This window comes from Salvelinus fontinalis, chromosome 41 (genome assembly GCF_029448725.1).
Source record: "Salvelinus fontinalis isolate EN_2023a chromosome 41, ASM2944872v1, whole genome shotgun sequence".
Classification (NCBI taxonomy): Eukaryota; Metazoa; Chordata; class Actinopteri; order Salmoniformes; family Salmonidae; genus Salvelinus; species Salvelinus fontinalis.
The window spans coordinates 9700991-9725213 of record NC_074705.1 but is presented as its reverse complement, the minus strand read 5'-3'; the positions used below and the strand labels follow the sequence as shown (position 1 = coordinate 9725213).

The window sequence follows — 24223 nt, the reverse complement described above, 5'->3', positions numbered from 1 at the left end:
ATAACTCATTGCACCTAGGTGAGGCACATCAGCCATTTTGTGCCAGATGATCTATAGAGTACCTTGATCCTGCGGATACTGATGATGGTCTCGAACACTTTCTCAATGGCCTGTGGGAAGAAGAGGGTCACTGTGATCTTGATGGCACCATACAGAGACACTGCCACAAACACCCGGCTGGCTGAGATGGTGTTCCCCAGGAGGACGTAGACGGCGAAGGTGATGAAGACTATGATCTTACTGGCCGCAAAGAAGGAGACCATGTTGAGACCTCGCAGGTAGGAGCTCGACATGATCTTGGAGATCTCTTCCCTGAGGGAAGAATGAAAGAAGTCTTTCAATAATAACAATGCAATAAAACAAAACATTGTTACACATCTGTTAAACCTTTCCATTGATGGATTCTGGGTTCTAGCTCCTAAACTTGGGATAGGGTTAATTATCCTATTGAAATATTGAGTGCCTATGTTCTGATGGTCTACACCAGAGGTTAATGGTTATCTGTAGGAGGAAGGTATATAGTGTGTACTATTAAGCTTGGAATGTGTTGAGTGCAGGGAAAGCGATCACGTGGCAGGCATTGATAAGAGGAGTAAGCCCTTTGGGGTAGAGGTCAGGTCAGAGGAAGTGAGGAAGAACAGATATCACTAAGGTTCTGTTGAGCAACAGATGCTTTGGCTGTTCAGATGTGTAGGAGGAGACTCAGCCTAGGAGGAAGGGTTAAATATCAGTGCTTGTGTGAACAATGTCTTTGTCTAATGCAGCTGTATTGACCCTCTGGGAAGAATAAACTTGGTTTGAGCTTTCATACTGTCCGTTGAGTTTTTACTCTGAGAATTAGAACCTAACACCATTAACCTATAAAAGTCTAAGCTGTTTTTTTGGGGGGGGGGGGGGGGGTCATACCATGGATCATTTAGCCATTTGATTTGGAATTTTAGGACCCCTTTAGGTGTGTGTACTTTTTTTTTTTAACTTGGTTGATATTTTTGTTATTTGATAAAATATTGAATTTGGCTTTTACTACTGTAACCCATAGATTCGCAGTGAATAACACATTAATAAATTACAACAAAAAAAAGTCAAATGTACATAAAGGAATAAGGTTCTAGTAGATATATTTACTTTTATTGGACACTTATTTGATGGCACAAAAATACCTCCATACTTCCATTCCTTTGTATGGTCTACCTTCAGATGATTTCCGTGACACTTGTTGGGGTCGTAGAGAAAGAGGAAGAAAAAAAAAAAAAAAAGAGTACACCATTGTGTTCATGAGTCTCCCATTTCCACAGTGGGGTCATATTAGTTTGTAGCGCTGTAGCTCTGCTACTTTCCACCACAGTTTGCGGAAGGCTCTTCCGCAAAAAGACAGTCTTCCAGTTCCTTTAAAAATTGCAGTTCATTTTCTCAAATCGTGTTTGTCCGATTCCCCATGCAAAAAAACATTAAACTGACAGATTTTGCTGGTGATTTTTTTTATGTCCATTGGATACTGAAGGATTTTAAGAGGTTTTTCCACTCATTGAGGAAACATGGAAGAAGAACGGCAGAATTGCTATTATGCACTTTGCTGCAGCCAGGAATATGGGAGATAGTGTTTGGAGAATTCCACAAATGCCCCAGACATTCCACTAAAAGCTACCATATAATGTAACATTCAATAACATTCTCAGACAAATAAATGCAACTTATCCTCGTGTTAAAGAACAAAGAGAAGCAGAAAGACGACAGCCAGTTCTCAGAGGGATCAGGGGACTAGACCTGTGATGTAACTGATAGCTGTTTGTTGGCAGCTGGTGAAGTGCATGTGGCTTTGCTCCCTCTGCGAGTCCCTGCTAGGGGTGCCTGGCACTCAGCCAAACATAATAAATCGCACATGCAGACATGCACACACTATATTCATACACCTTGACTTAATCCACATTTGGTTTGTTGTGCCTGAATACAAAATGGATTATATTGATTTTATTTCTCACCCATCTACACACAATAACCCATAATGACAAAGTCAAAACATATTTTTAGATTTTTTTTTACAAATGTTTTGAAAATAAAATACAAAAATATCTTTAAGTATTCACACCTTTGAGTCAAGTCTGGCTATTTAGCACTCTTATGGCTTGGAGGTAGAAGCTGTCTTGAAGCCTATTGGTCTGTTTGCCGGACAGTATAGACCACATGGAAAGTTCAATTAATCCCCAAAAAATTATAAGAAGAAAGACGTGCCAGAATTCTGCATTTTGACATCTCCCTCTGTGCACCCACTGATTTCTAGGAAGAATTTAACCCACTTAAAACCTCTTAGGATGTGGTTATTGTACCGGTTCCGACTGACATTTTTGCTTATATATATCCAAAATGTCCATTTATTTGGCGCGTTTGATCCAGAAAAACACTGGTTCCAACTTGCTCAATGTGACTACAAAATATCTCAAAAGTTGCCTGTAAACTTTGCCAAAACATTTCAAACTACTTTTGTAATACAACTTTAGGTATTTTATTACGTAAATAATCGATAAAATTGAAGTCGGGATGATCTGTGTTCAATACAGGAGGAAAACAAACTGTAGCTAGCTTTCTGGTCACACGCCTCCATCCAACAGTACACTTCAAGTTACCCTTGTTCAAGATGGCCGTACTTCTTCATTACACAAAGGAAAAACCTCAACCAATTTCTAAAGATGTTGACATCCAGTGGAAGCGGTAGGAACTGCAAGAAGGTCCCTTAGAAATCTGGATTCCCAATGAAAACCCATTGAAAAGTGTGACTTCAAAAACAAAAAAAATTCTGTCCTCTGGGTTTTGCCTGCTAAATAAGTTCTGTTATACTCAGACATGATTCAAACAGTTTTCTTTCCAAATCTACTAATAATATGCATATCTTATCTTCTGGGGATGAGTAGCTGGCAGTTGAATTTGGGTATGCTTTTCATCCAAACGTGAAAATTCTGCCCCCTATCCTAGAGAAGTTAACAAACTATAGATTTGGCAAGTCGGTTAGGACATCTACTTTGTGCATGACAAGTAATTTGTCCAATAATTGTTTACAGACAGATTATTTCACTGTATCACATTTAATTATTTATTTATTATTACATACACTAAGTTGACTGTACCTTTAAACAGCTTGGAAAACTCCAGAAAATGATGTCATGGCTTTAGAAGCTTCTGATAAATAATGTCAATTAGCCTGAGTCAATTGGAGGTGTACCTGTGGATGTATTTCTAGCTCAGTGCCTCCTCTCAAACTCAGTGCCTCTTTGCTTGACATCATGGGACAATCAAAAGAAAACAGCCAATGCAATTGTAGACCTACACAGGTCTGGTTCATCCTTGTTAGCAATTTCCAAACGCCTGAAGGTACCACGTTCATCTGTACAAACAATAGTATGCAAGTATAAACACCATGGGACCACGCAGCCGTCATACCGCTCAGAAAGGAGACGTGTTCTGTCTCCTAGAGATGAACGTACTTTGGTGCGAGAAGTGCAAATCAATCCCAGAACAACCGCAAAGGACCTTGTGAAGATGCTGGAGGAAACAGGTACAAAAGTATCCATATCCACATTGAAACGAGTCCTATATTGACATAACCTGAAAGGCCGCTCAGCAAGGAAGCCACTGCTCCAAAACCGCCATAAAAAAGCCAGACTACGGTTTGCAACTGCACATGGGGACAAAGATCATACTTTTTGGAGAAATGTCCTCTGGTCTGATGAAACAAAAATATAACTATTTGGCCATAATGACCATTGTTATTTTTGGAGGAACAAGGGGGATGCTTGCAAGCCGAAGAACACCATCCCAACCGTGAAGCACAGGGCTGGCAGCATCATGTTGTGGGGGTGCTTTGCTGCAGGAGGGACTGGTGCTCTTCACAAAATAGATGGCATCATGAGGAGAGGAAATTATGTGGATATATTGAAGCAACATCTCAAGAAATCTGTCAGGAAGTTAAAGCTTGGTCGCAAATGGGTCTTCCAAATGGACAATGACCCCACGCATACTTAAGGACAACAAAGTCAAGGTATTGGAGTGGCCATCAAAGCCCTGACCTCAATCCTATAGAAAATTTGTGGGCAGAACTGAAAAAGCGTAGGTGAGCAAGGAGGCCTAAAAACCTGACTCAGTTACACCTGCTCTGTCAGGAGGAATGGGCCAAAATTCACCCAACTTATTGTGGGAAGCTTGTGGAAGGCTACCTGAAACGTTTGACCCAAGTTAAACAATTTAAAGGCAATGCTACCAAATACTATGAGCCTATGTAAACTTCTGACCCAATGGGAATGTGATGAAAGAAATAAAAGCTGAAAAAAATAATTCTCTCTACTATTATTCTGACATTTCACATTCTTACAATAAAGTGGTGATCCTAACTGACCTAGTATAGGGAATTTTTACTAGGATTAAATGTCAGGAATTGTGAAAAACTTATTTCAAATGTATTTGGCTAAGGTGTATGTAAACTTCCGACTTCAACTGTACATCACGGACAAAGCACATGCCTGCAAACCTTACATCGTAGCGCAGCAGGAGAGAGTGGTTTCATCATGGGAAAATAATAGATCAATTTTTTTTAAAGTTAGTCATAGATGGACAAGATTAATATGAGATGAAAGGAGAGTTCCTAATGAGTTCAGGAAGCCAAGCTAGAGCTCAGACGTTCACAGCGATGGGGGCAGACGTTTTGATCAAGAGCGAACTTTAGAAAATATGAACATTTTCTCCAACAATAGACATACAGAAATGTATTTTACAGTCATAAGGAACGTGAAATATTAGTAGTTTTATCATTTTATTATGCTATATTTAGAAAGTAAGTCATTTCAAACCATATTCATACAGTTTTGTTAAACAGGAAATAAACAGGAAATAAAATTTAAAAAAATCACTGTACTTGAGCTTGTGTCCTCAAGTGTCTACACCTAAGCAATGTATAACTATTTTTACCAGAAAGGTATGATTTTAGCCTTTCTTTGAGTACACATTACTAGTTATTGTTAATGACCCTCATGATAAATAATTACTTTTGGGGATTATATAGATTACATTTAACTGGTTAATCCCGAAAAATTTCTCCAAGTTTTCACCATCATTATAAGGCCCTAGTTATTTTGTTGCTTTGACAAAGTCATTTCTGAAGATTATTATTTACCAGGCCTGTCTCCTGGTAGCGCCTCCATGCTCTGGACACTACGCTGACAGACACAGCAAACCTTCTTGCCACAGCTCGCATTGATGTGCCATCCTGGAGGAGCTAGTACAATAACTAGGTGTGGAGACCATCATAGTATAGTAGTGGTACTAGTAGTGGAGCTAGGACAATAACAAGGTGGAGACCATCATAGTATAGTAGTGGAGCTAGTACAATAACCAGGTGTGGAGACCATCATAGTATAGTTCATTCAGTCCTTGAAGGAGAGCGCTCCTTGTCCCAGAATCGCCCAGAATGCACCGCGCGGCCCAGTGACGTGCATGGGTAAGGTTTCCTATCTCCTCAAAAGTATATCTGTCATTGCGAATGTGAGACCAATCTGTGAGGCACATCGATCTGCAGTTTGAACATGGTGAGATTGTAGACTCCTAAATTGAGAGAGCTTTAAAATTGCCTAAACAAACTGCAAACTACAGTAGCTACTTTACATGCTGATATTGTCTTTGGTATTATTGTGTGTAGCTAACTTGGCTACAAAGCTAGGTAGCTAGCCAGCCCATAGAGAGAGCATTGCGGATTTTGTAGTCGACTTGAGCTGGAACCGATTTCCATGTTGCTACCAACCTTATTATAACACCAAAATGAAACATTTGTTCACAAAAAACATTGTTCTCACGGTGTTATTTAACACTATAAATGTAAGGAATGAGTGTTTTTTTATGGATTTCTCCTTTAAGTTGAACATGTGCACAAAAATGCCTAAGTTACACTACACAAAAGGTATTAATTTGGTGGAATGACCTTTTTATTTTCAGGTTTTTGATATTCCCCTTTGAAAACAACAGTTGCAAGCTTGCAAAAGTTATTTTCAATTTAAATCCATACATCTAAATTGACCCAGAAAGGATATTATAAAAAATATAGCTGCAAGCAGCCATGGCAGGGTTCATGCACCATCGCTCCACAGCACCACCATCAGGACAAAATAGACTGAGACAGTACAAGGAATGAGAACGTTAAAGAGATTGATCCCATCTAGCTGAGGGTCGTTAGTTTATCATACCGTTTGTGTATCCAGCTAATATTTTATTTGTTTTACCTTTATTTAACTAGGCAAGTCAGTTAAGAACAAATTCTTATTTTCAATGACTGCCTTGTTCAGGGGCAGAACAACAGATTTGTACCATGCCAGCTCTGGGATTTGAACTTGCAACCTTTCAGTTACTAGCCCAAAGCTCTAACCACTAGGCTACGCTGCCGCCCCATAATAGAAATAAACATATACAATTTATGTTACTATTGTAAACTCAGCAAAAAAACGAACGTCCCTTTTTCAGGACCCTGTCTTTAAAAGATCATTCGTAAAAAGCTACATAACTTCACAGATCTTCATTGTAATGGGTTTAAACACTGTTTCCCATGCTTGCTCAATGAACCATAAACAATTAATGAACATGCAACTGTGGAACGGTCGTTAAGACACTAACAGCTTACAGACAGTAGGCAATTAAGGTCCCGGTTATGAAAACTTAGGACACTAAAGAGGCCTTTTAACTTATTCTGAAAAACACCAAAAGAAAGATGAACAGGGTCCCTGCTCATCTGCGTGATAACTGCAGATGTGGCCAGGGCAATAAATTGCAATGTTTGTGCTGTGAGACGCCTAAGACAGCGCTACAGGGAGACCGGACGGACAGCTGATCGTCCTCGCAGTGGCAGACCACGTGAAACAACACCTGAACAGGATCGGTACATCCGAACATCACACCTGCGGGACAGGTACAGGACGGCAACAACAACTGCCCGAGTTACACCAGGAACACACAATCCCTCCATCAGTGCTCAGACTGTCCGCAATAGGCTGAGAGAGGCTGGACTGAGGGCTTGTAGGCCTGTTGTAAGGCAGGTCCTCACCAGACATCACCGGCAACAACGTCGCCTATGGGTACAAACCCACCGTCGCTGGACCAGACAGGACTGGCAAAAAGTGCTCTTCACTGACAAGTCACGGTTCTCACTTTGGGGTGATGGTCGGATTGGTGTTTATCGTCCAAGGAATGAGCGTTACACCGAGGCCTGTACTCTGGCGCGGGATCGATTTGGTGGTGGAGGGTCCGTCATGGTCTGGGGCGGTGTGTCACAGCATTATCGGACTGAGCTTGTTGTCATTGCAGGCAATCTTAATGCAGTGCGTTACAGGGAAGACATCCTCCTCCCTCATGTGGTACCCTTCCTGCAGGCTCATCCTGACATGACCCTCCAGCATGACAATGCCACCAGCCATACTGCTCGTTCTGTGCGTGATTTCCTGCAAGACAGGAATGTCAGTGTTCTGCCATGGCCAGCGAAGAGCCCGGATCTCAATCCCATTGAGCACGTCTGGGACCTGTTGGATCCGAGGGTGAGGGCTAGGACCATTCCCCCCAGAAATGTCGAGGAACTTGCAGGTGCCTTGGTAGAAGAGTGGGGTAACATCTCACAGCAAGAACTGGCAAATCTGGTGCAGTCCATGAGGAGGAGATGCACTGCAGTACATAATGCAGCTGGTGGCCACACCAGATACTGACTGTTACTTTTGATTTTGACCCCCCCTTTGTTCAGGGACATTATTCAATTTCTGTTAGTCACACGTCTGTGGAACTTGTTCAGTTTATGTCTCAGTTGTTGAATCTTGTTATGTTTATACAAATATTTACACATGTTAAGTTTGCTGAAAATAAACGCAGTTGACAGTGAGAGGACGTTTCTTAGTTTTTACCTTCTGACATCATTGACCAGTGCTGAGAAGGGCTTCTCCCAGGCATACATTTTGATGATCCTGATTCCAGACACCACTTCATTCATGGTGCGTATCCTATTGTCAGTCAAGGCAGCTGTTTTACTCCTGCAAGAAAATGAGGTCACTCAGTCAGTTCAGTCATATCTCTTTGTGAACAGAAACTACTGACGTTTCCTGAGTTTAACGAGTCGATGGCAATGTTTCAATTGCATTCAACTAAGAACTCTTTCGTAGAATCAGAGAAGTCTGCATTGCTTTAGGGTTTCATAACGCCTAATCAAAGCTATTACTTCCAGCACTTGTTTTGTTGATTGTGTGAACAACTGCCCAAGCAAGAGCTCACGGTTCAATTGCCAGCCAACATATGAAGCTAACTTTTCTTCACATGTGCTTGGAATGTTCTAAGAGGTAAATCATTAGTCAAAACAGAAAAGGGGTTTAAGACAAGGACATCATTTTAACATATAGGTTGACCTATGGGTTACCATTGAACAAGGTAGCTCTGACAGTCAATGAAGCATAGGAGCCACTCACTGAAAAACATTGCCCCCTATAGATAAGGACGAGGTCAACTTTTCTCAAGAAGACCCCACTAAGTTCAAGCCATGTGATGTAACTTATGTAATTCACCTGAGGGAGCCGAAGAGCTTTCCAAACATGGTCTGTAGTGGCAGGAGGAACACAAGGACAGCCACGCCTGCCAGGCACGACGGGCCAATCTCATACCACAGGAGTATGATAACCACCACAGCCTGCAGAGGTGCTATCCAGAGGTAGTGCAGATTGGTGGTCACCTGCAAAGACCAGTGATCCTTGGTTCACTTAGCTGTAACATGTTTCTATGTAGTTGCATTTAGCATAACACAGATAAATGTGCCTTCGAGCTGGATTCATGACCTACTACAGCGGCCAACAGGCCACGCTTGTCTTCATAAGCTGCATGGGCTCCCCATGTTATATACCTTCAGTCTGGTTTGAGTTTAGCATCGGATAATTGTAAACATTTGTGCTACGCAGCCATCTGCATTTTCCATTCATCCATAACTTTGTTCTCTGTGGATTTAACTTATGTACTTTAGTTGCAAGGACAGGATGACAGACGGCTCAAAGGCATTGCGGATATTGGTGCATTCCATTCCTGTACATTTGACGAAGGGTCAATTGTTATATGGGGCCTCTGTCATATAAGCTACAGCCATACTCTTCAGAAACCTACGGAATGAACTGAGGGAGATGATGTGCTCAACCATTTCATCCAAAGTAATCGCATTTACTTCCTGCTTTTACCTCATCAAACTTGTTGACATCGTTGGATAGCAGGTTCACTATTTGGCCTGTGGTTGTTTTTCCCATCGCTGCACTGCTGAGACACAGGGCCTATGGGGGAAATTACATTTACTAGTAAATTGTTCTTAAAGATTTTAGTTTGTATAATGCTGTATGCAGGTATGTAGCGTATAATGACCTTCTTGTAGATCATGTGACACATGGCCACTCGTATCTTCATGCCGGTCCTCAGGACGTGGTAGTAATAATGAATTTGGAGGACGGTCAGCGCGACAGTGGACAGAGAGATACCAGCAGCGTAGGCTAAGGCCTCATACAGCGCGTTCATATTATCAGGATCGTACTTCTCAAAGTACTGGATCAGCTTTCCCAAGAACACTGGCTGGATCACCTTAATCACCTCCTGTTGGGGGAACAAGAGAAGAGGTAGAGAGATTTCAACCTGAACTCAAATCCACTTATTTACAATGTAAAAGCTGACATATATAAATAGAAAACCCACTTACTATGTACTATAGGTACATAGGTCAAATGTTATGTTCAAGAACCGGAAAACGTATATTTCTACATACTACAGTGAAACTAAAGATCCCCAGCACTGCGTAGGGTTTCCCATAGCACTTTACAATGGCTTTGGTGAGTTTGGGCATCCGCAGCTCCTTGGCAGCCATTCGAACCTCCTTATCCCAATGCCTGGAGAGATTAGCACATTGTTAGACTATGATCAGAAAACAGAACCTAAATACACAATGGTGCTAAGTTTAGTGTTTAGCATGAAACTCCAAATAGAGCCAGGGAAAGTTCTCTCTCAATGCTCTGAAAACAAAAAATACAATAAGGGATGTAAACAATGAAGAGGGAAAGGGCTAGGCTAGGGGATAGGCTAGGGGAAAGGGCAATGTCCTAGGGAAAGGGCTAGGGGATAGGGCTAGGCCAGGGGACAGGGCAATGTCCTAGGGAAAGGGCTAGGCGATAGGGCTAGGCCAGGGGACAGGGCAATGTCCTAGGGAAGGGGCTAGGGGCTAGGCCAGGGGACAGGGCAATGTCCTAGGGAAAGGGCTAGGCTAGGGGATTAGGCTAGGCTAGAGGATAGGGCAATGTCCTAAGGAAAGGGCTAGGCTAGGGGATTAGGCTAGGCTAGAGGATAGGGCAATTTCCTAAGGAAAGGGCTAGGCTAGGGGATAGGGCAATGTCCTAGGGGATAGGGCAATGTCCTAGGGGATAGGACAATGTCCTAGGGACAGGGCTAAGCTAGGGGATAGGACAATGTCCTAGGGGATAGGACAATGTCCGAGGGACAGGGCTAGGGGATAGGGCTAGGCTAGGGGATAGGGCTAGGCCCTAGGGAGCAAAATAGAGCTGGGCCACAGTATGTCATACCTCTGTAGTTCCTCTCCCAGGACCTGAGAAGAATCATCAGGAAGCACATGGTACATGTCATCTTCCTCTAGCCTCCGCTTATTTCCAATACTGAATAAAGGGGTTACCCAACTTAAAGAAAAAGGAGATAGAGCAGGTTAATTAACCAATGTATTAATTAACCAATGCAATAACCTATTAACCAATGCAATAATTAGCCAGTGCAATAACCAATTAACTAATGCAATAATTAACCAATGCACATTGAGGAAAGAGAACACAAAATAGGAAGTGGATGTGTATGAGCAACATTTAATCCATGAACCCCAACATCAAAATGCACTGACTAAATGTTCTGCTTTATGTTTTTTATTTTATTAGGATATACATGTAGTAGGAGGGCCTGGTTTGTTTGCACTGCCCTACGACAACTTGGTTGAAGAGTAACAAATTAAAATGTACCTTGAAAGATAAAGCTTCTTAACTACGAATTACTGATTCAGGGTTCAAGTGTTAACTAATAGCTCATTTGTTTTAGTTGTGTCAGCCAACTTTACATGACCTCAGGCACTCTCCCTCAGCAGTGTCACTGATAAAGGAATTAGTATGATAAAGGTGGCAACTGTTGCGTGATCAATATGCATGCAAGAACATTGTTTTTACATCTAAATGCAAGGAACACTGTGTACTTTTTCCCTTTCTCAGTACCACAAACCACACCGGTACAATTTAAAATAGAATTTGTTTGTTCGACATGGTGGGATCTTATTGTGTCGGTAAAATTAATTATGTGAGAAATGGCAGTGGAAAACCTCTATGCGCATATATTGATAAAATAACCATAATATCGTAGTACATTTGGAGTCATGAGATATGTTGTGTGGTCCTCCCACTCCCAAGTCGTAAAGCATGCAGTTTAAGATACAGATTAAATCAATTGATGAACTTCACAGGGTGCTGAATTTGCAAGATGAGGAGTTTGATGCTCCTTTACAATAAATATCGAGGGTCTTATTCTGGCGACATGATCGATGCTTGGCTGCCATTTGACAAATAATAAATCGCTGTTATCCATAATAATCTCATAATGTAGGTAGCCTACCCACACTGCATCTGCGAGCTGTTGGTTAAAGCAGGGTTTCCCAAACTCGGTCCTGGGGCCCTCCCTGGGTACACGTTTAGTTTTTTGCCCTGCCACTACACAGCTGATTGAAATAACCAACTCATCCTCAAGCTTGAATTATTTTTATCTGCTGTATAGTGGTAGGGCAAAAACCAACACGTGCACCCAATTTAAATGGCAAAAGTTATTTTGATGTGCAATGCATAATCATGCACAGCCTTTTATCCGCAAAAAGTCAGTTTGATGGAAACATCTCTGGTCTAAAACGTGCAACTTGTTTTATGCAGATTTTTTTTATATTTGCATGAAAATCTGTCGCTAATTGAATGGAAACCTAGCTACTGTTACCTTGTTTTTCAGCTTGAAAGAACATTATCTTGCTCAAAACAACCAGTTCATCACACTGTGCATCAACACTGTGCAACATTCTCTCTGAACTCTAGTGGTGCTTTATGACACATGGGATAGATGCTTAACTTTTTGACTGACCTGTGATCAGTTTGCTTGCTTTGCTCTACTGATTTTGTGGTGTTTCCTAACCCTGGAAAACGCTGAATGGATAATCAGGCAGCCTTGAATGGATAATCTGGGGTCTGTGACCAGCCCCGCCACTTCAACTGAAGGATGTGGCTGGAGAAATGTAACCGCTCTCAAACGTAATAGATGCTTTACAAGACTCAAAAGACAACAAAAATATAAACAAGAGTAATACAAGTACAACCATATTTGGGGTTTTAATACCTGAAATGAGCATGTAACAGCAGAGAATATCCAGATTCTCTTTAAAAAGACCACTGACACTTAAAGGAAAATTCCACCCAAAAACAATATTTTAGTATTTGTTTTATTAATATTTTGTTGATATGGTAAGTGTACCTAATAAGCCCACCAAAATCTAAGTTTAGAAATTTCTAATACATATTGCCCTCATTTCTTCTTTTTTGGGGGGGGGGGGGGGGGGGGGGGGAATCAAATAAAAAAATTAAGTGGAGATAAAATGTAAGATGAATCTCTGATCAAGTTTTATGACTTTACTTAAAACATTTTTTAACAAGAGGTACAAATATTTGATCAAATATGTGAAAAGTCCAGACTGAGCTTAATGGGTACCGAATGTACGCTTTCAGCCCGAGTGTGTTCCAAATAAGCCCACCTCTTACATAATTCATTTCCAAATGTCTAAAACTTACAAACGGACATTTAAGTAAAATGTCCCCTGAAGTTACTCAAATAAACTGATCATTACTATTCATCATGATGAAAGTAGCACTCGTAACAGGGGGGTGTCCAATTGTATCCACAGATATGAATGTACACTTAGGCTTTTTTTCTTGCCAACCAGTACACACACCTGATTCAACTAATCAAAGACTTAACTCAAGACCTGATTGGTTGAATCAGGTGTGATTTTGTTTGGTTAGAACACAACCCTGTACCCACACTGGCCCTCTGTGAATAAGAAGCCATGCACAAAGACTAACACACACCACTTTCAATTCATTATCTGAAAGCTGATTCACATTTGCTGTACTGCTATTCTTGTTAGTTGAACTTGTCTATCTAAAGCCAGTTGAACCATATTTATTTATAGCCATTTACATTCTGCATAGAGGGAGTGGTTTTGTGCTACGCTACCCTTCAAGCCAAACTTGTAAAAACGTCAGATTTAAAATGTATCCCCTTTGGAAAGTATACAGACCACTTGACTTTTTCCACATTTTGTTACAGCATTATTCTAAACTTTATTACAACCCCCCCAATCTACAAACACACACCCATAATGACAAAACAAAAACAGGTTTCAGATCTCTCCAGAGATGTTCAATCGGGTTCAAGTCCGGGCTCTGGCTAGGCCACTCAAGGTCATTCAGAGACTTGTACCAAAGCCACTTCTGCGTTGTCTTGGCTGTGTACTTAGGGTAATTTTCCTGTTGGAAGGTGAACATTGGCCCCAGTCTGAGGTCCTGAGAAGGTTTTCATCAAGGATCCTGACTAGTCTCCCAATCCCTGCCGCTGAAAAACACCCCACAGCATGATGCTGCCACCACAATGCTTCACCATAGGTATGGTGCCAGGTTGCCTCCAGAAGTGACGCTTGGCAATCAGGCCGAAGAGTTCAATCTTGGTTTCATCAGACCAGAGAATCTCACTACTCATGGTCTGAGCGTTTTTAGGTGCGTGACCATCGAGTTCTTGGTCACCTCCCTGACCAAGGCCCTTCTCCCCAGATTTCTCATTTTGGCTGGGCGGCTAGCTCTAGGAAGAGTCTTAGTGGTTCTATACTTCTTCCATTTAAGAATGATGAAGGCCACTGTGTTCTTGGGGACCTTCAATGCTGCAGAAATGTTTTGGTACCCTTTCCCAGATCTGTGCCTAGACACAATTCTGTCTCGGAGCTCTGCGGACAATTGCTTCGACCTCATGGCTTGGTTTTTGCTCTGACATGCACGGTCAACTGTGGGACCTTATATAGACAGGTCTGTTCCTTTCCGAATCATGTCCAATCAATTGAATTTATCACAGGTGGACTCCAATCAAGTTGTAGAAACATCAAGGATGATCAATGGAAACAGGATGCACCGGAGGTTAATTTCGAGTCTCATTGCAAAGGGTCTGAATACTTACAGTTGAAGTCGGAAGTTTACTTAAGCTTAGGTTGGAGTCATTAAAACTTGTTTTTCAACCACTCCAAAAATGTCTTGTTGCCAAACCTATAGTTTGTTAAGTCGGTTAGGAAATCTTTGTGCATGACAAGTCATTTTTCCAACAATTATTTACAGACAGATTATTTCACTTATAAGTCACTGTATCACAATTCCAGTGGGTCAAAAGTTACACTAAGTTGACTGTGCCTTTAAACAGCTTGGAAAATTCCAGAAAATTATGTCATGGCTTTAGAAGCTTCTGATTGACTCAAATGATGTCAATTAGCCTATCGGAGGTGTACCTGTGGATGTATTTCAAGGCCTGCCTTCAAACACAGTGCCTCTTTGCTTGACATCATGGGAAAATCTAAAGAAAATCAGCCAAGACTCAAAGAATTGTAGACCTCCACAAGTCTGGTTCATCCTTTGGAGCAATTTCCAAACGCCTGAAGGTACCACATTCATCTGTACAAACAATAGTACGCAAGCATAAACACCATGGGACCACGCAGCTCTCATACCGCTCAGGAAGTAGACGCGTAGTATCTCCTAGAGATGAACGTACTTTGGTGCGCAAAGTGCAAATCAATCCCAGAACAAAAGCAAAGGACCCTGTGAAGATACTGGAGGAAACGGGTACAAAGGTATCTATATCCACAGTAAAACGAGTCCTATATCGACATAACCTGAAAGGACGCTCAGCAAGGAAGAAGCCACTGCTCCAAAAACGCCATAAAAAAAGCCAGACTACGGTTTGCAACTGCAGATGGGGACAAAGATCGTACTTTTTGGAGAAATGTCCTCTGGTCTGATGAAACAAAAATAGAACTGTTTGGCCATAATGACCATCGTTATGTTTGGAGTAGCAAGGGGGATGCTTGCAAGCCGAAGAACACCATCCCAACCGTGAAGCACGGGTGTGGCAGCATCATGTTGTGGGGGTGCTTTGCTGCAGGAGGGACTTGTGCACTTCACAAAATAGATGGCCTCATGAGGAAGGCAAATGATGTGGATATATTGACGCAACATCTGAAGACATCAGTCAGGAAGTTAAAGCTTGGTCGCAAATGGGTCTTCCAAATGGACAATGACCCCAAGCATACTTCCAAAGTTGTGACTAAATGGCTTAAGGACAACAAAGTCAAAGTATTGGAGTGGCCATCACAAAGCCCTGACCGCAATCCTATAGAACATTTGTGGGAAGAACTGAAAAAGCGTGTGCGAGCAAGGAGGCCTACAAATCCGACTCAGTTACACCAGCTCTGTCAGGAGGAATGGGCCAAAATTCACCCAACTTATTGTGGGAAGCTTGTGGAAGGCTACCCAAAACGTTTGACCGAAGTTAAACAATTTAAAAGCAATGCTACCAAATACTAATTGAGTGCATGTAAACTTCTGACCCACTGGGAATGTGATGAAAGAAATAAAAGCTGAAATAAATCACTCGAAACTATTATTTTGACATTTTACATTCTTAAAATAAAAGTGGTGAACCTAACTGACCTAAAATAAAAAGTTTAGAGTTTAAAAAACTGAAAAACCAAGGTTAAATGTATTTGGCTAAGGTGTATGTAAACTTCCGACTGTACGTAAATAAGGTATTGATGTCTTATTTTTACGAAATTAGTCAAAATTACTCAACTTTTTCACTTTCTCATTATGGGGTATTGTGTGTAGATTGCTGTGGAATGTTTTATTTGATACATTTCAGAATAAGGCTGTAACGTAGCAAAATATGGAAAAAGTCAAGGGATTTGAATACCTTCCCAAGGCACTGTATAACAACACAAGGTTAATTTAACAGTAAAATAAGACAAAATGCATATTATTTTGTTGTAGGTCAGCAAGTTTTGTTGCTACTGTGTGACTGTGACATGCAGGCACGAATGCTAGCATGAAAAACCCATTTTATCAATTGGTAAGAAATAGCATATTTCATGGGTATTAATTACTATAATGTGCATATATCAACACAATAACTCTTAAATTTTACAGAAGGTATGATCACTTATCCGAGAGGGCACAAAAAAATATGTTTATCTGAGGGTCGCCTCAAGTTTTTTTTTTTACAGCTTTGAAATTGGTCACTAGGGAACTTAGAACAGTCAATAACTTAATAATAAAACATGTAGCCTATCAAGTCTGTCAGCAGAAATCATGATTAAACACTGTTAAAACAATGTGTCACGATGTGACTCTTTTGGGTGTATATCGTGGCTCCCTCCCTCTCTCACATCAGGTTTTACAACAGTCATAAATTCCTGGTGGAAACTCTCAGTATGGAGGGAGAGAGCCTATGGAGAACAAAGACATTCTCCTTGCCAAAACTCCTAATTAAACAAGAGAATTAAACAATATGTTTTATGATAATTCATTTTAATTAAAAAGGTTAGATTTTTGTGAATGTTTTGAATGAAAGACTATGAGCATAAACAAAAAATTTTTAACCAGGGGTGCCAATACTAGTGGAGAGCACTACTGGGTATGTGTACTACTGGTTATGATTTCAGGCAAAGCATCGAGAACGGGATGGTACTGAATTAGTCATATTTTGATAAGGTGCATGCATGGGGATGTCCACTTCACCCAGAGGTATGCCCATGCTGTAGAGATACACCTGGCTGACTGAAACTGCACTGTTGTCGGCATAATACAGCTTGTGCGGTCTAGACTTGCTCTGGCAAACAAATCCATTACATTAGCTATCAAATGTGAAGTCAACTCAACTGAGGAGTAATAGACAATGGCGACTTAACTTGATAAACAAGCCGGACACCTCTTTCCAGTTTCCATGACTTTGCTAAAATAAATAGACATACATACATACATACATTACATACATACATGCATACATACATACATACATGCATACACTGTGTTATGCTTGTTCGGGTAGCACTCCTCACATGCCATTTGGTGTACATTATTTTTGTTGTTGAGATGAAACCAAAACTCTGAAAGGGATTATTGTACGTCAGCTTCATTAAATAGTACCCACAAAACACCAGTCTCAACGTCAGCAGTGAAGAGGCGACTCCGGGATGCTGGCCTTCTAGGCAGAGTTGCAAAGATCTCAAACTGGCCAATAAAAAGAAAAGATTAAGATGGGCAAAAGAAGACAGACACTGGACAGAGGAACTCTGCCTAGAAGGCCAGCATCCCGGAGTCGTCTCTTCACTGTTGATGTTGAGACTGGTGTTTGAGGGTACGAGATCTTCAGTTTCTTGGCATTTTCTCTCATGGAATAGCCTTAATTTCTCAGAACAAGAATAGACTGACGAGTTTCAGAAGAAAGTTATTCGTTTCTGGCCATTTTGAGCCTGGAATCGAACCCACAAATGCTGATGCCCCACTAGTTTAAAAGGACGGTTTTATTGCTTCTTAAATCAGAACAACAGTTTAATGTGCTAACATAATTGCAAAATGGTTTTCTAATGATCAATTAACCTTTTAAAATGATAAACTTGAATTAGCTAACACAACGTGCCATTGGAACACAGGAGTGATGGTTGCTGATAATGTGCCTCTGTACGTCTATGTAGATACTCCATTATAATTTTTTTTAACAAATCTGATGTTTCTAGCTACAATAGTCATTTACAACGTCTACACTATTTTTCTGATCAATTTGATGTTATTTTAAAGCATTTCTAAGTGACCCCAAACGTTTGAACGGTAGTGTACGTTCAACCTTTTGGCAGGTATCTGGCTCCATACACACCTTCCACATTGTTAATTATTTTCCATAGAACGCATAGGTTGTGTTCGTAAATTCAATCTGGAATGCCAGAGTGCACTCGTAAATTCAGAGTGTTTAGCTTTCGGAGCCTTCAGAGCGCAGACTGGACGCTTTGAACGAGGCGTAGGGTTCATCTGAGCATTCTGACCTCACATCGGCAGTCAAGCACCCAAGTTAACTGGCTAACGCGTTGGCTAGCTAGCTACTGTAACATCCACAGTTGTTTAGACAGTTGTTTAGATGTCTTATGTTTAAGGACTGATGTCCGGGCGCTCGTATACTTTAGGTTAACTTTACTCCTAAGTATGCTGGAGTTATAGTTCACATGACATATCACTCCTACTGTCTGGCTACTGTAAAACATGGAACTGGAACCCCACAGTATGAATACACGGACTAGATTGTGGCATAATGTTCACTACATTACATCCCTCCCTTATTTCAAAATAAAGAAACTTGGGTTATCACTACTGGTCGGTATAAAATTCACTTGGGATACAACATTAAGGTTAACTATTTCACCGTTTTTGAACTTGATTAATTACTTCTCTTCAAAGAGATATCTTGGAGGTCTTCTATTGGTTCTCATAGGGTATCGAGGGTTTGGAACTGGGTCTTGATCTGGTTGTTCAGCGTCCTGTGGACAAGTGTTCAGGTCGTCTTCTTCCGACAGCTCGGGGTCGAAGTCAACAGGTATTAACGGTGGGAGCTTTTTGAAGAATGATGAGTTTCTGGTTTACAGACATCCAGAACGCATCACTGTAAATCACCGAACCTTTGATTCTCACAACTTAAGGTTTAGGATCGTAGGGAGTCATGAGTTTTCCTTTGATTTGAGGACAGTACCATGTCTCCTGGTTTGAGTGTGGAGGGTCATGCTCGGTTCTTGTAGTCAGCAGTCTCTTTCATGCGTTGCTTTGCACATTGATCAGTGTCACGTAGCTTGGTGTTTAGTGCAAAGTGAGGCATTGTGGGAAGTGTAGTGCAGAGTTTTCTTCCAAATATCAGCATCAGCTCTTTCCCCTGAAAACTGTAGAGATTTTGTTTCCAAGGTTTTCCTTCAGAGTTTGTGGCTGTGACAGTTTTCTTGTGTTCTCATGAAGCATTTTGCTTCGGATTTAGCTCTCGGCCAGTAAGGTGTTATCTTCTATGTTTAAATCCAAGGTAGTGGCTGAAATCTGTGAAGGATTGTCCATTGACGGGAGGTCCATTGTAAAAACAGACAATCTCAGGTACTCCAAAGGAGGAGAAAACTTTGTCAAGCTTGGGAAGGACAGAAGTGGACTTCAATTTTAACTTCCAGATACCTTGAGTATTCGTCAGCAACTACAAGTAGGTAGTCACGCGATGGGAAAGGCCCGCAGAAATCGACTGATACTTCTAGCCATGGACCTTTGGGTAGTTTCGACATAGAAAATCATATGAAACCACTGTCTACAGTGGCAGATTGACATGGAATGCAGTGCTGAATTGCTTTTTACCACAATGTCATCTATGCCTGGAAACCACACCTCTCTCAGTAGGTGTTTTGTTTTCACAATACCTAGGATGTCCTGTGTGAACTAAATTGATTGCTTTTTTTGGAGAGAGATTGGAAGAACGAGCCGTGTTCCTCTCAGGATGACGTTTGCTTGTGCGTTGATTAGTTAGTTCATGTCTCATGCGAAATAGTGCTTTTAATGTTTGGAAATCAGCATCTTGTGTGTCACATGGTGAATCTTGCCAGGTTCCTGTGGACAATAGGCGCATCACCTTCTGTAGAGCTGTCTCTTTCTTTCTTCTTGCACCTCTTCTAGAGTCATCGCTTTGGGAACTGTGTTGTCAATGATAAAGTTCACATATTCCTCTGCCATGCGAGAGGTTTTTTGTGGGGTTTCCCCTGCGATGGGATGTCTTGACATGTAGTCGGCAGGGTTGTCTTTACCGGCTTTGTACTTCAGTGTAGTTGTATGGTTGTCGTCTCAGTCTCCATCGCTCAAGTCATGCTGGGGGTGTGAGTGGTGATAAGCTCTAGTGGTTTATGGTCTGTGAAGTGAGCTCCATAGAGATACAAGTGAAAGTGTTCGCATGCCCAGATGATCGCCAGAACTTCTCTCGGTTTGTGAGTAGCGCTGTTCAACCTCAGAGCGCTCTGCAGGTATATTCAATGATATGTGCGTCTTTATCACTTGTAGGGTTGTGCCGACTTAGTATGGCACCTAAACCAACTAACAGTGTCGACCTCTTGGCTGGGTCAAAGTGGGCTGTCGTCGTGTGCTGCATCAGACAGGTTCTTAATTTTTCCATCGCAGACTGGTGCTGTGGTCCCCATGACCAGGTGTGATCTTTTCTTCTGTGCTCATGAAGAGTCTGTGTGGCTGTTGCAAAATCTGGTATGAACTGTGAGCAGTATTGTATCATGCCCAGTAGACTGCGGACTTCCGAGGCATTTTGAGGTGCTGGCAGATTCTGTATGGTTTTGATTTTCTTTGGATCCTCCGAAATGCATTTCTCTGAGAAAACATGGTTGTAAACACTCGTTGTTTTGCTGTATTCACATTTCTTTGTTCAGCGTGAGATCTTTCGCATTCTCTGAAACACAGCTTTAAGACTCGCGTTGTGTTCATCTTGAGATCTACCGAAGACGAGGATGTCGTCGCTCACGTTTCTCACGTTGGGAATGCCTTGCAGCACTTGCTGTATTGCATTTTGAAACACCTCGGCAGCTGAATTTATGCCAGAGTTCAGTCTGGTGTATCTCAATAGGCCAGTATGTGTAGTGAAGGTTGTGATGTACCTTGAGTCTGGATGTAACTCAAGCTGGTGGTATCCAGCATTAAGATCTAGCTTGGAGAACACCACTGCTCCATTCAGATCATGGATGAGGTCGTCGACCATTGGTGTGATGTGTCGTTCACGTTGAATTGCTGTGTTCGGAAGGCGCATGTCGACACAGACAAACTTTATCAGGCGTCTTGGGTTTTGGTGTGTTATTGGGGATATACATGGCGTTGACCCGCTGAATTTTTCCAACGTCTTGGCTTTTAAGTGTGTCAAGCTCTTGTTGAACTTTTTCGCTCACGTGAAAAGGAATCCTCCTGTGTGGTTGTACTGCTGGCTGTGTCATCAATGTGCAGCTTCACTTGAAAGTCAGTTTTCCTATACCTTGGAAGAGGTCCTGGTATTCATTGGTAAGCTGGCTTATAAATGAACCATCAGTTGGTTCAGCTGGGGTGGATAGTGGGTTGATTATTTTCAGAAGTCCAATGTCTGTTGCTGTCTGACAGCTAAGTAGTGAGCCAGAGTCACCTTTGATTACATAGAAAGTGGTATCCACCGTCTTAGTCTTGGAGCGGATTGGTGAAGTGAATTTCTCTCAGTGGAAATGGTTCGGGTGAGCCATAAGCAAAGATATTTGCCTTAGCCTGTTTTTTCATCAACAATGTTAACACGTGCTCCCAAATCACTAATAACATCCACAGTTGTGTTCATAATGGTTGGACTTGGATGTGTGGTTGCGACGGTTTCTGTAGTGTACACACATAATCATCCAAGCTTGGTGAGGCGTTTTGTTTTTGTATCTTGTCATCATGTGACTGCACTTTATGTTACGTTTCGGACGCCATTGGGTTAGTTTTTCAGCATGGAGGAGTGGACTGTGGTTTGATCTACAACATTCTTGGAAAGTGATTCAACTTTCCACATCCTTCACATCTTTTCCCCCCTGCAGGGCAGTTTGTTTGTCCTCCATCATGTGGGAATTTTCCTCCACAGTTATTGCATGTTCTGTTTTGACTTTTGTCACTTTCATAGCCCTGGCTTTTGTTATATTTTTTTCTTTTGTACAGCACGCACTGAGAGTTATTTCTGTGATTTTGATTGAGCATTCTCAATGCCTGCAGCTTGTTTATCCGACATCTGCCCTGCCTGTATCAAGTAGCTGTTGGAAAGCAATTGAACCATCCTTTAGCGCCATCCGGCGGAGGCGCGCGGAACTGCAGCTTAGTATTATCTGTGACTTGATTTCTTTATCAACGTTTGCAAACTCGCATGTGTATGCTAATTGCCCCAATCTTGTGTGGTAAGGATCCAAGGTTTCGTTTTCATTTTGTCTTGTATGCCTGAACGTAGGTTTCATATTCTGTGTTGACTTTTGGACAGAAATATGCATTGAGCTTGACTACAGCTGTGTCATAGCCATCAGCTGCTCCGGTATCTTGCAGTGTGTCAAATATATCGTACACATCCGACCCTGCATAGTGTAACAGTAATGCCCTTTTCTGTGTGTTATCCGCGATGTCTAATGCCACTAGAAAATTGTTGAATCTGTTGATCCATTTTTTCGACCTCGAGCCGATTGAACTGGGTCCTGTGTGCACATCATGGTATTGTAATGTACAATGTTAACTAGGCTGTTGTTGCTATCTGCGTTTACTCACATAGGCACGTAGTTCGTCTTGTAAATTGCATTCGCCTCTTGTGCGTTTCACTCGTCGCCAAATGTAACATCCACAGTTGTTTAGATGTCTTATGTTTAGAAGAACTGATGTCCGGGCGCTCGTATACTTTAGTTTAACTTTACTCCTAAGTATGCCGGCGTTATAGTTCACATGGCATATCACTCCTACTGTCTGGCTACTGTAAAACATGGAACTGGAACCCCACAGAATGAATACACGGACTGGATTGTGGCATAATGTTCACTACATTACAGCTACTTCCAGACCCAAATACAGCTACTTCCAGACCCAAATACAGCTACTTCCAGACCCAAATACAGCTACTTCCAGACCCAAATACAGCTACTTCCAGACCCAAATACAGCTACTTCCAGACCCAAATACAGCTACTTCCAGACCCAAATACAGCTACTTCCAGACCCAAATACAGCTACTTCCAGACCCAAATGAGAAGAGACCGCTGACCATTTTACTCGCCCTAGCAGAGCTGATTGGGCTGTTTTTATGTTACCCATATCATTGGTGACTGTGCTGCTGGCAACAATTTAATCACGCTTTTTTGGCCTACGTTTACTGACACCTGCCATAGTCAACAGGTGTTGAGCGTTCGTAAATTCCTGTTATTCTGAACTCTGGCACACTCAGACAAGAGTGCTCTGAAATCGGAGTAGATAGCCAGAGCGAATTTACGAACGCACCCTTAATACTAACTGGCTACTTTCAAAAGATCGAGCTAGTGTTAACTGTAAACAAGTACTTACCAGAAAAACACCCGTGAAAAGAAATTGGCTGTTGTTGATGGATTAAATTTCACATCTTTCTTCAGTTGTTCCATTGTGCAATGACACCACGCCAAAATGTGTAAATAAATACGAGGAGGAGTCTACTGTGTCCAGTCGAATTCACCATTCATTTTCTGTGTTTAGGGTTCAGAGTTCACTCAAATATAATTTTAAGCTTTGTTTTACTATTGACAATTACAGCTGATTTCGGGATTGTATATTGATTTGCTATACTTACATATAAATAAGTAATCTGATTGATTTGTTTCAGTCTGAATTGTTTAATTTACATTTAAGTCATTTAGCAGACGCTCTTATCCAGAGCGACTTACAAATTTAATCAAACCTTTCGTCACCAGCTCCTGATATAAGGCCGTAAAACAAAAGTTCTGCTGAATTAGTCTTGTGGCCTGAGCTGGTTTTCCCACTGAGGTATAGTAAGAACGGGTTTCCCTGGCTAAACCAGTGGCAGGTATTCATCACATGAGGTTGGTGGCACCTTAATTGGGGAGAACTGCTCATGTTAATGACTGAAGCGGAATGGGTGCGATGGCATACACACACGCACATGGCCTGAGCTAGTTTTCCCCGGTTTTCCTACCGAGGTATAATAAGAACAGGTTTCCCTGGCTAAACCAGTGGCAGGTATTCATCACATGAGGTTGGTGGCACCTTAATTGGAGAGAACGGGCTCATGTTAATGACTGGAGCATAATAGGTGGAATGGTATCAAATACATCAAACAAATGGTTTCCATGTGTTTGATGCCATTCCATTAGTTCCGTTCCAGCCATTATTATGAGCCGTTCTACCCTCAGCGGCCTTCACTATTCATAGATGCCAAGGAAACCAGGCTTCCCCCCCAAAAAACATATAAATAATTTATTTTGTCTCTGTGTTTCATAATTTTCC

The 24223-nt window shown here is 41.6% G+C and overlaps 1 protein-coding gene across 6 annotated transcripts in view; it reads right to left on the bottom strand.

The window, feature by feature from the left end:
* LOC129840679 (ATP-binding cassette sub-family C member 4-like) overlaps positions 1-23400 on the bottom strand; it is a 39744-nt gene extending 16344 nt beyond the window's left edge. The window contains exons 1-8 of one of the 6 annotated variants that reach the window (XM_055908723.1): positions 23291-23400; positions 10605-10715; positions 9797-9917; positions 9403-9627; positions 9225-9314; positions 8568-8731; positions 7917-8042; positions 63-312 (exon numbers count right to left, since the gene is read on the bottom strand). In XM_055908723.1, coding sequence (XP_055764698.1) covers positions 63-312; positions 7917-8042; positions 8568-8731; positions 9225-9314; positions 9403-9627; positions 9797-9917; positions 10605-10715; positions 23291-23364 — 1161 coding nt within the window. In that variant the 5' untranslated portion in view covers positions 23365-23400. Of the gene's footprint in view, positions 1-62; positions 313-7916; positions 8043-8567; positions 8732-9224; positions 9315-9402; positions 9628-9796; positions 9918-10604; positions 10716-18612; positions 18991-22508; positions 22719-23290 lie in introns of those variants that run through there. The other 5 variants (XM_055908726.1, XM_055908725.1, XM_055908728.1 and 2 more) reach the window with 5 other exon arrangements.
* Between the last annotated feature and the right edge of the window lie 823 nt (positions 23401-24223).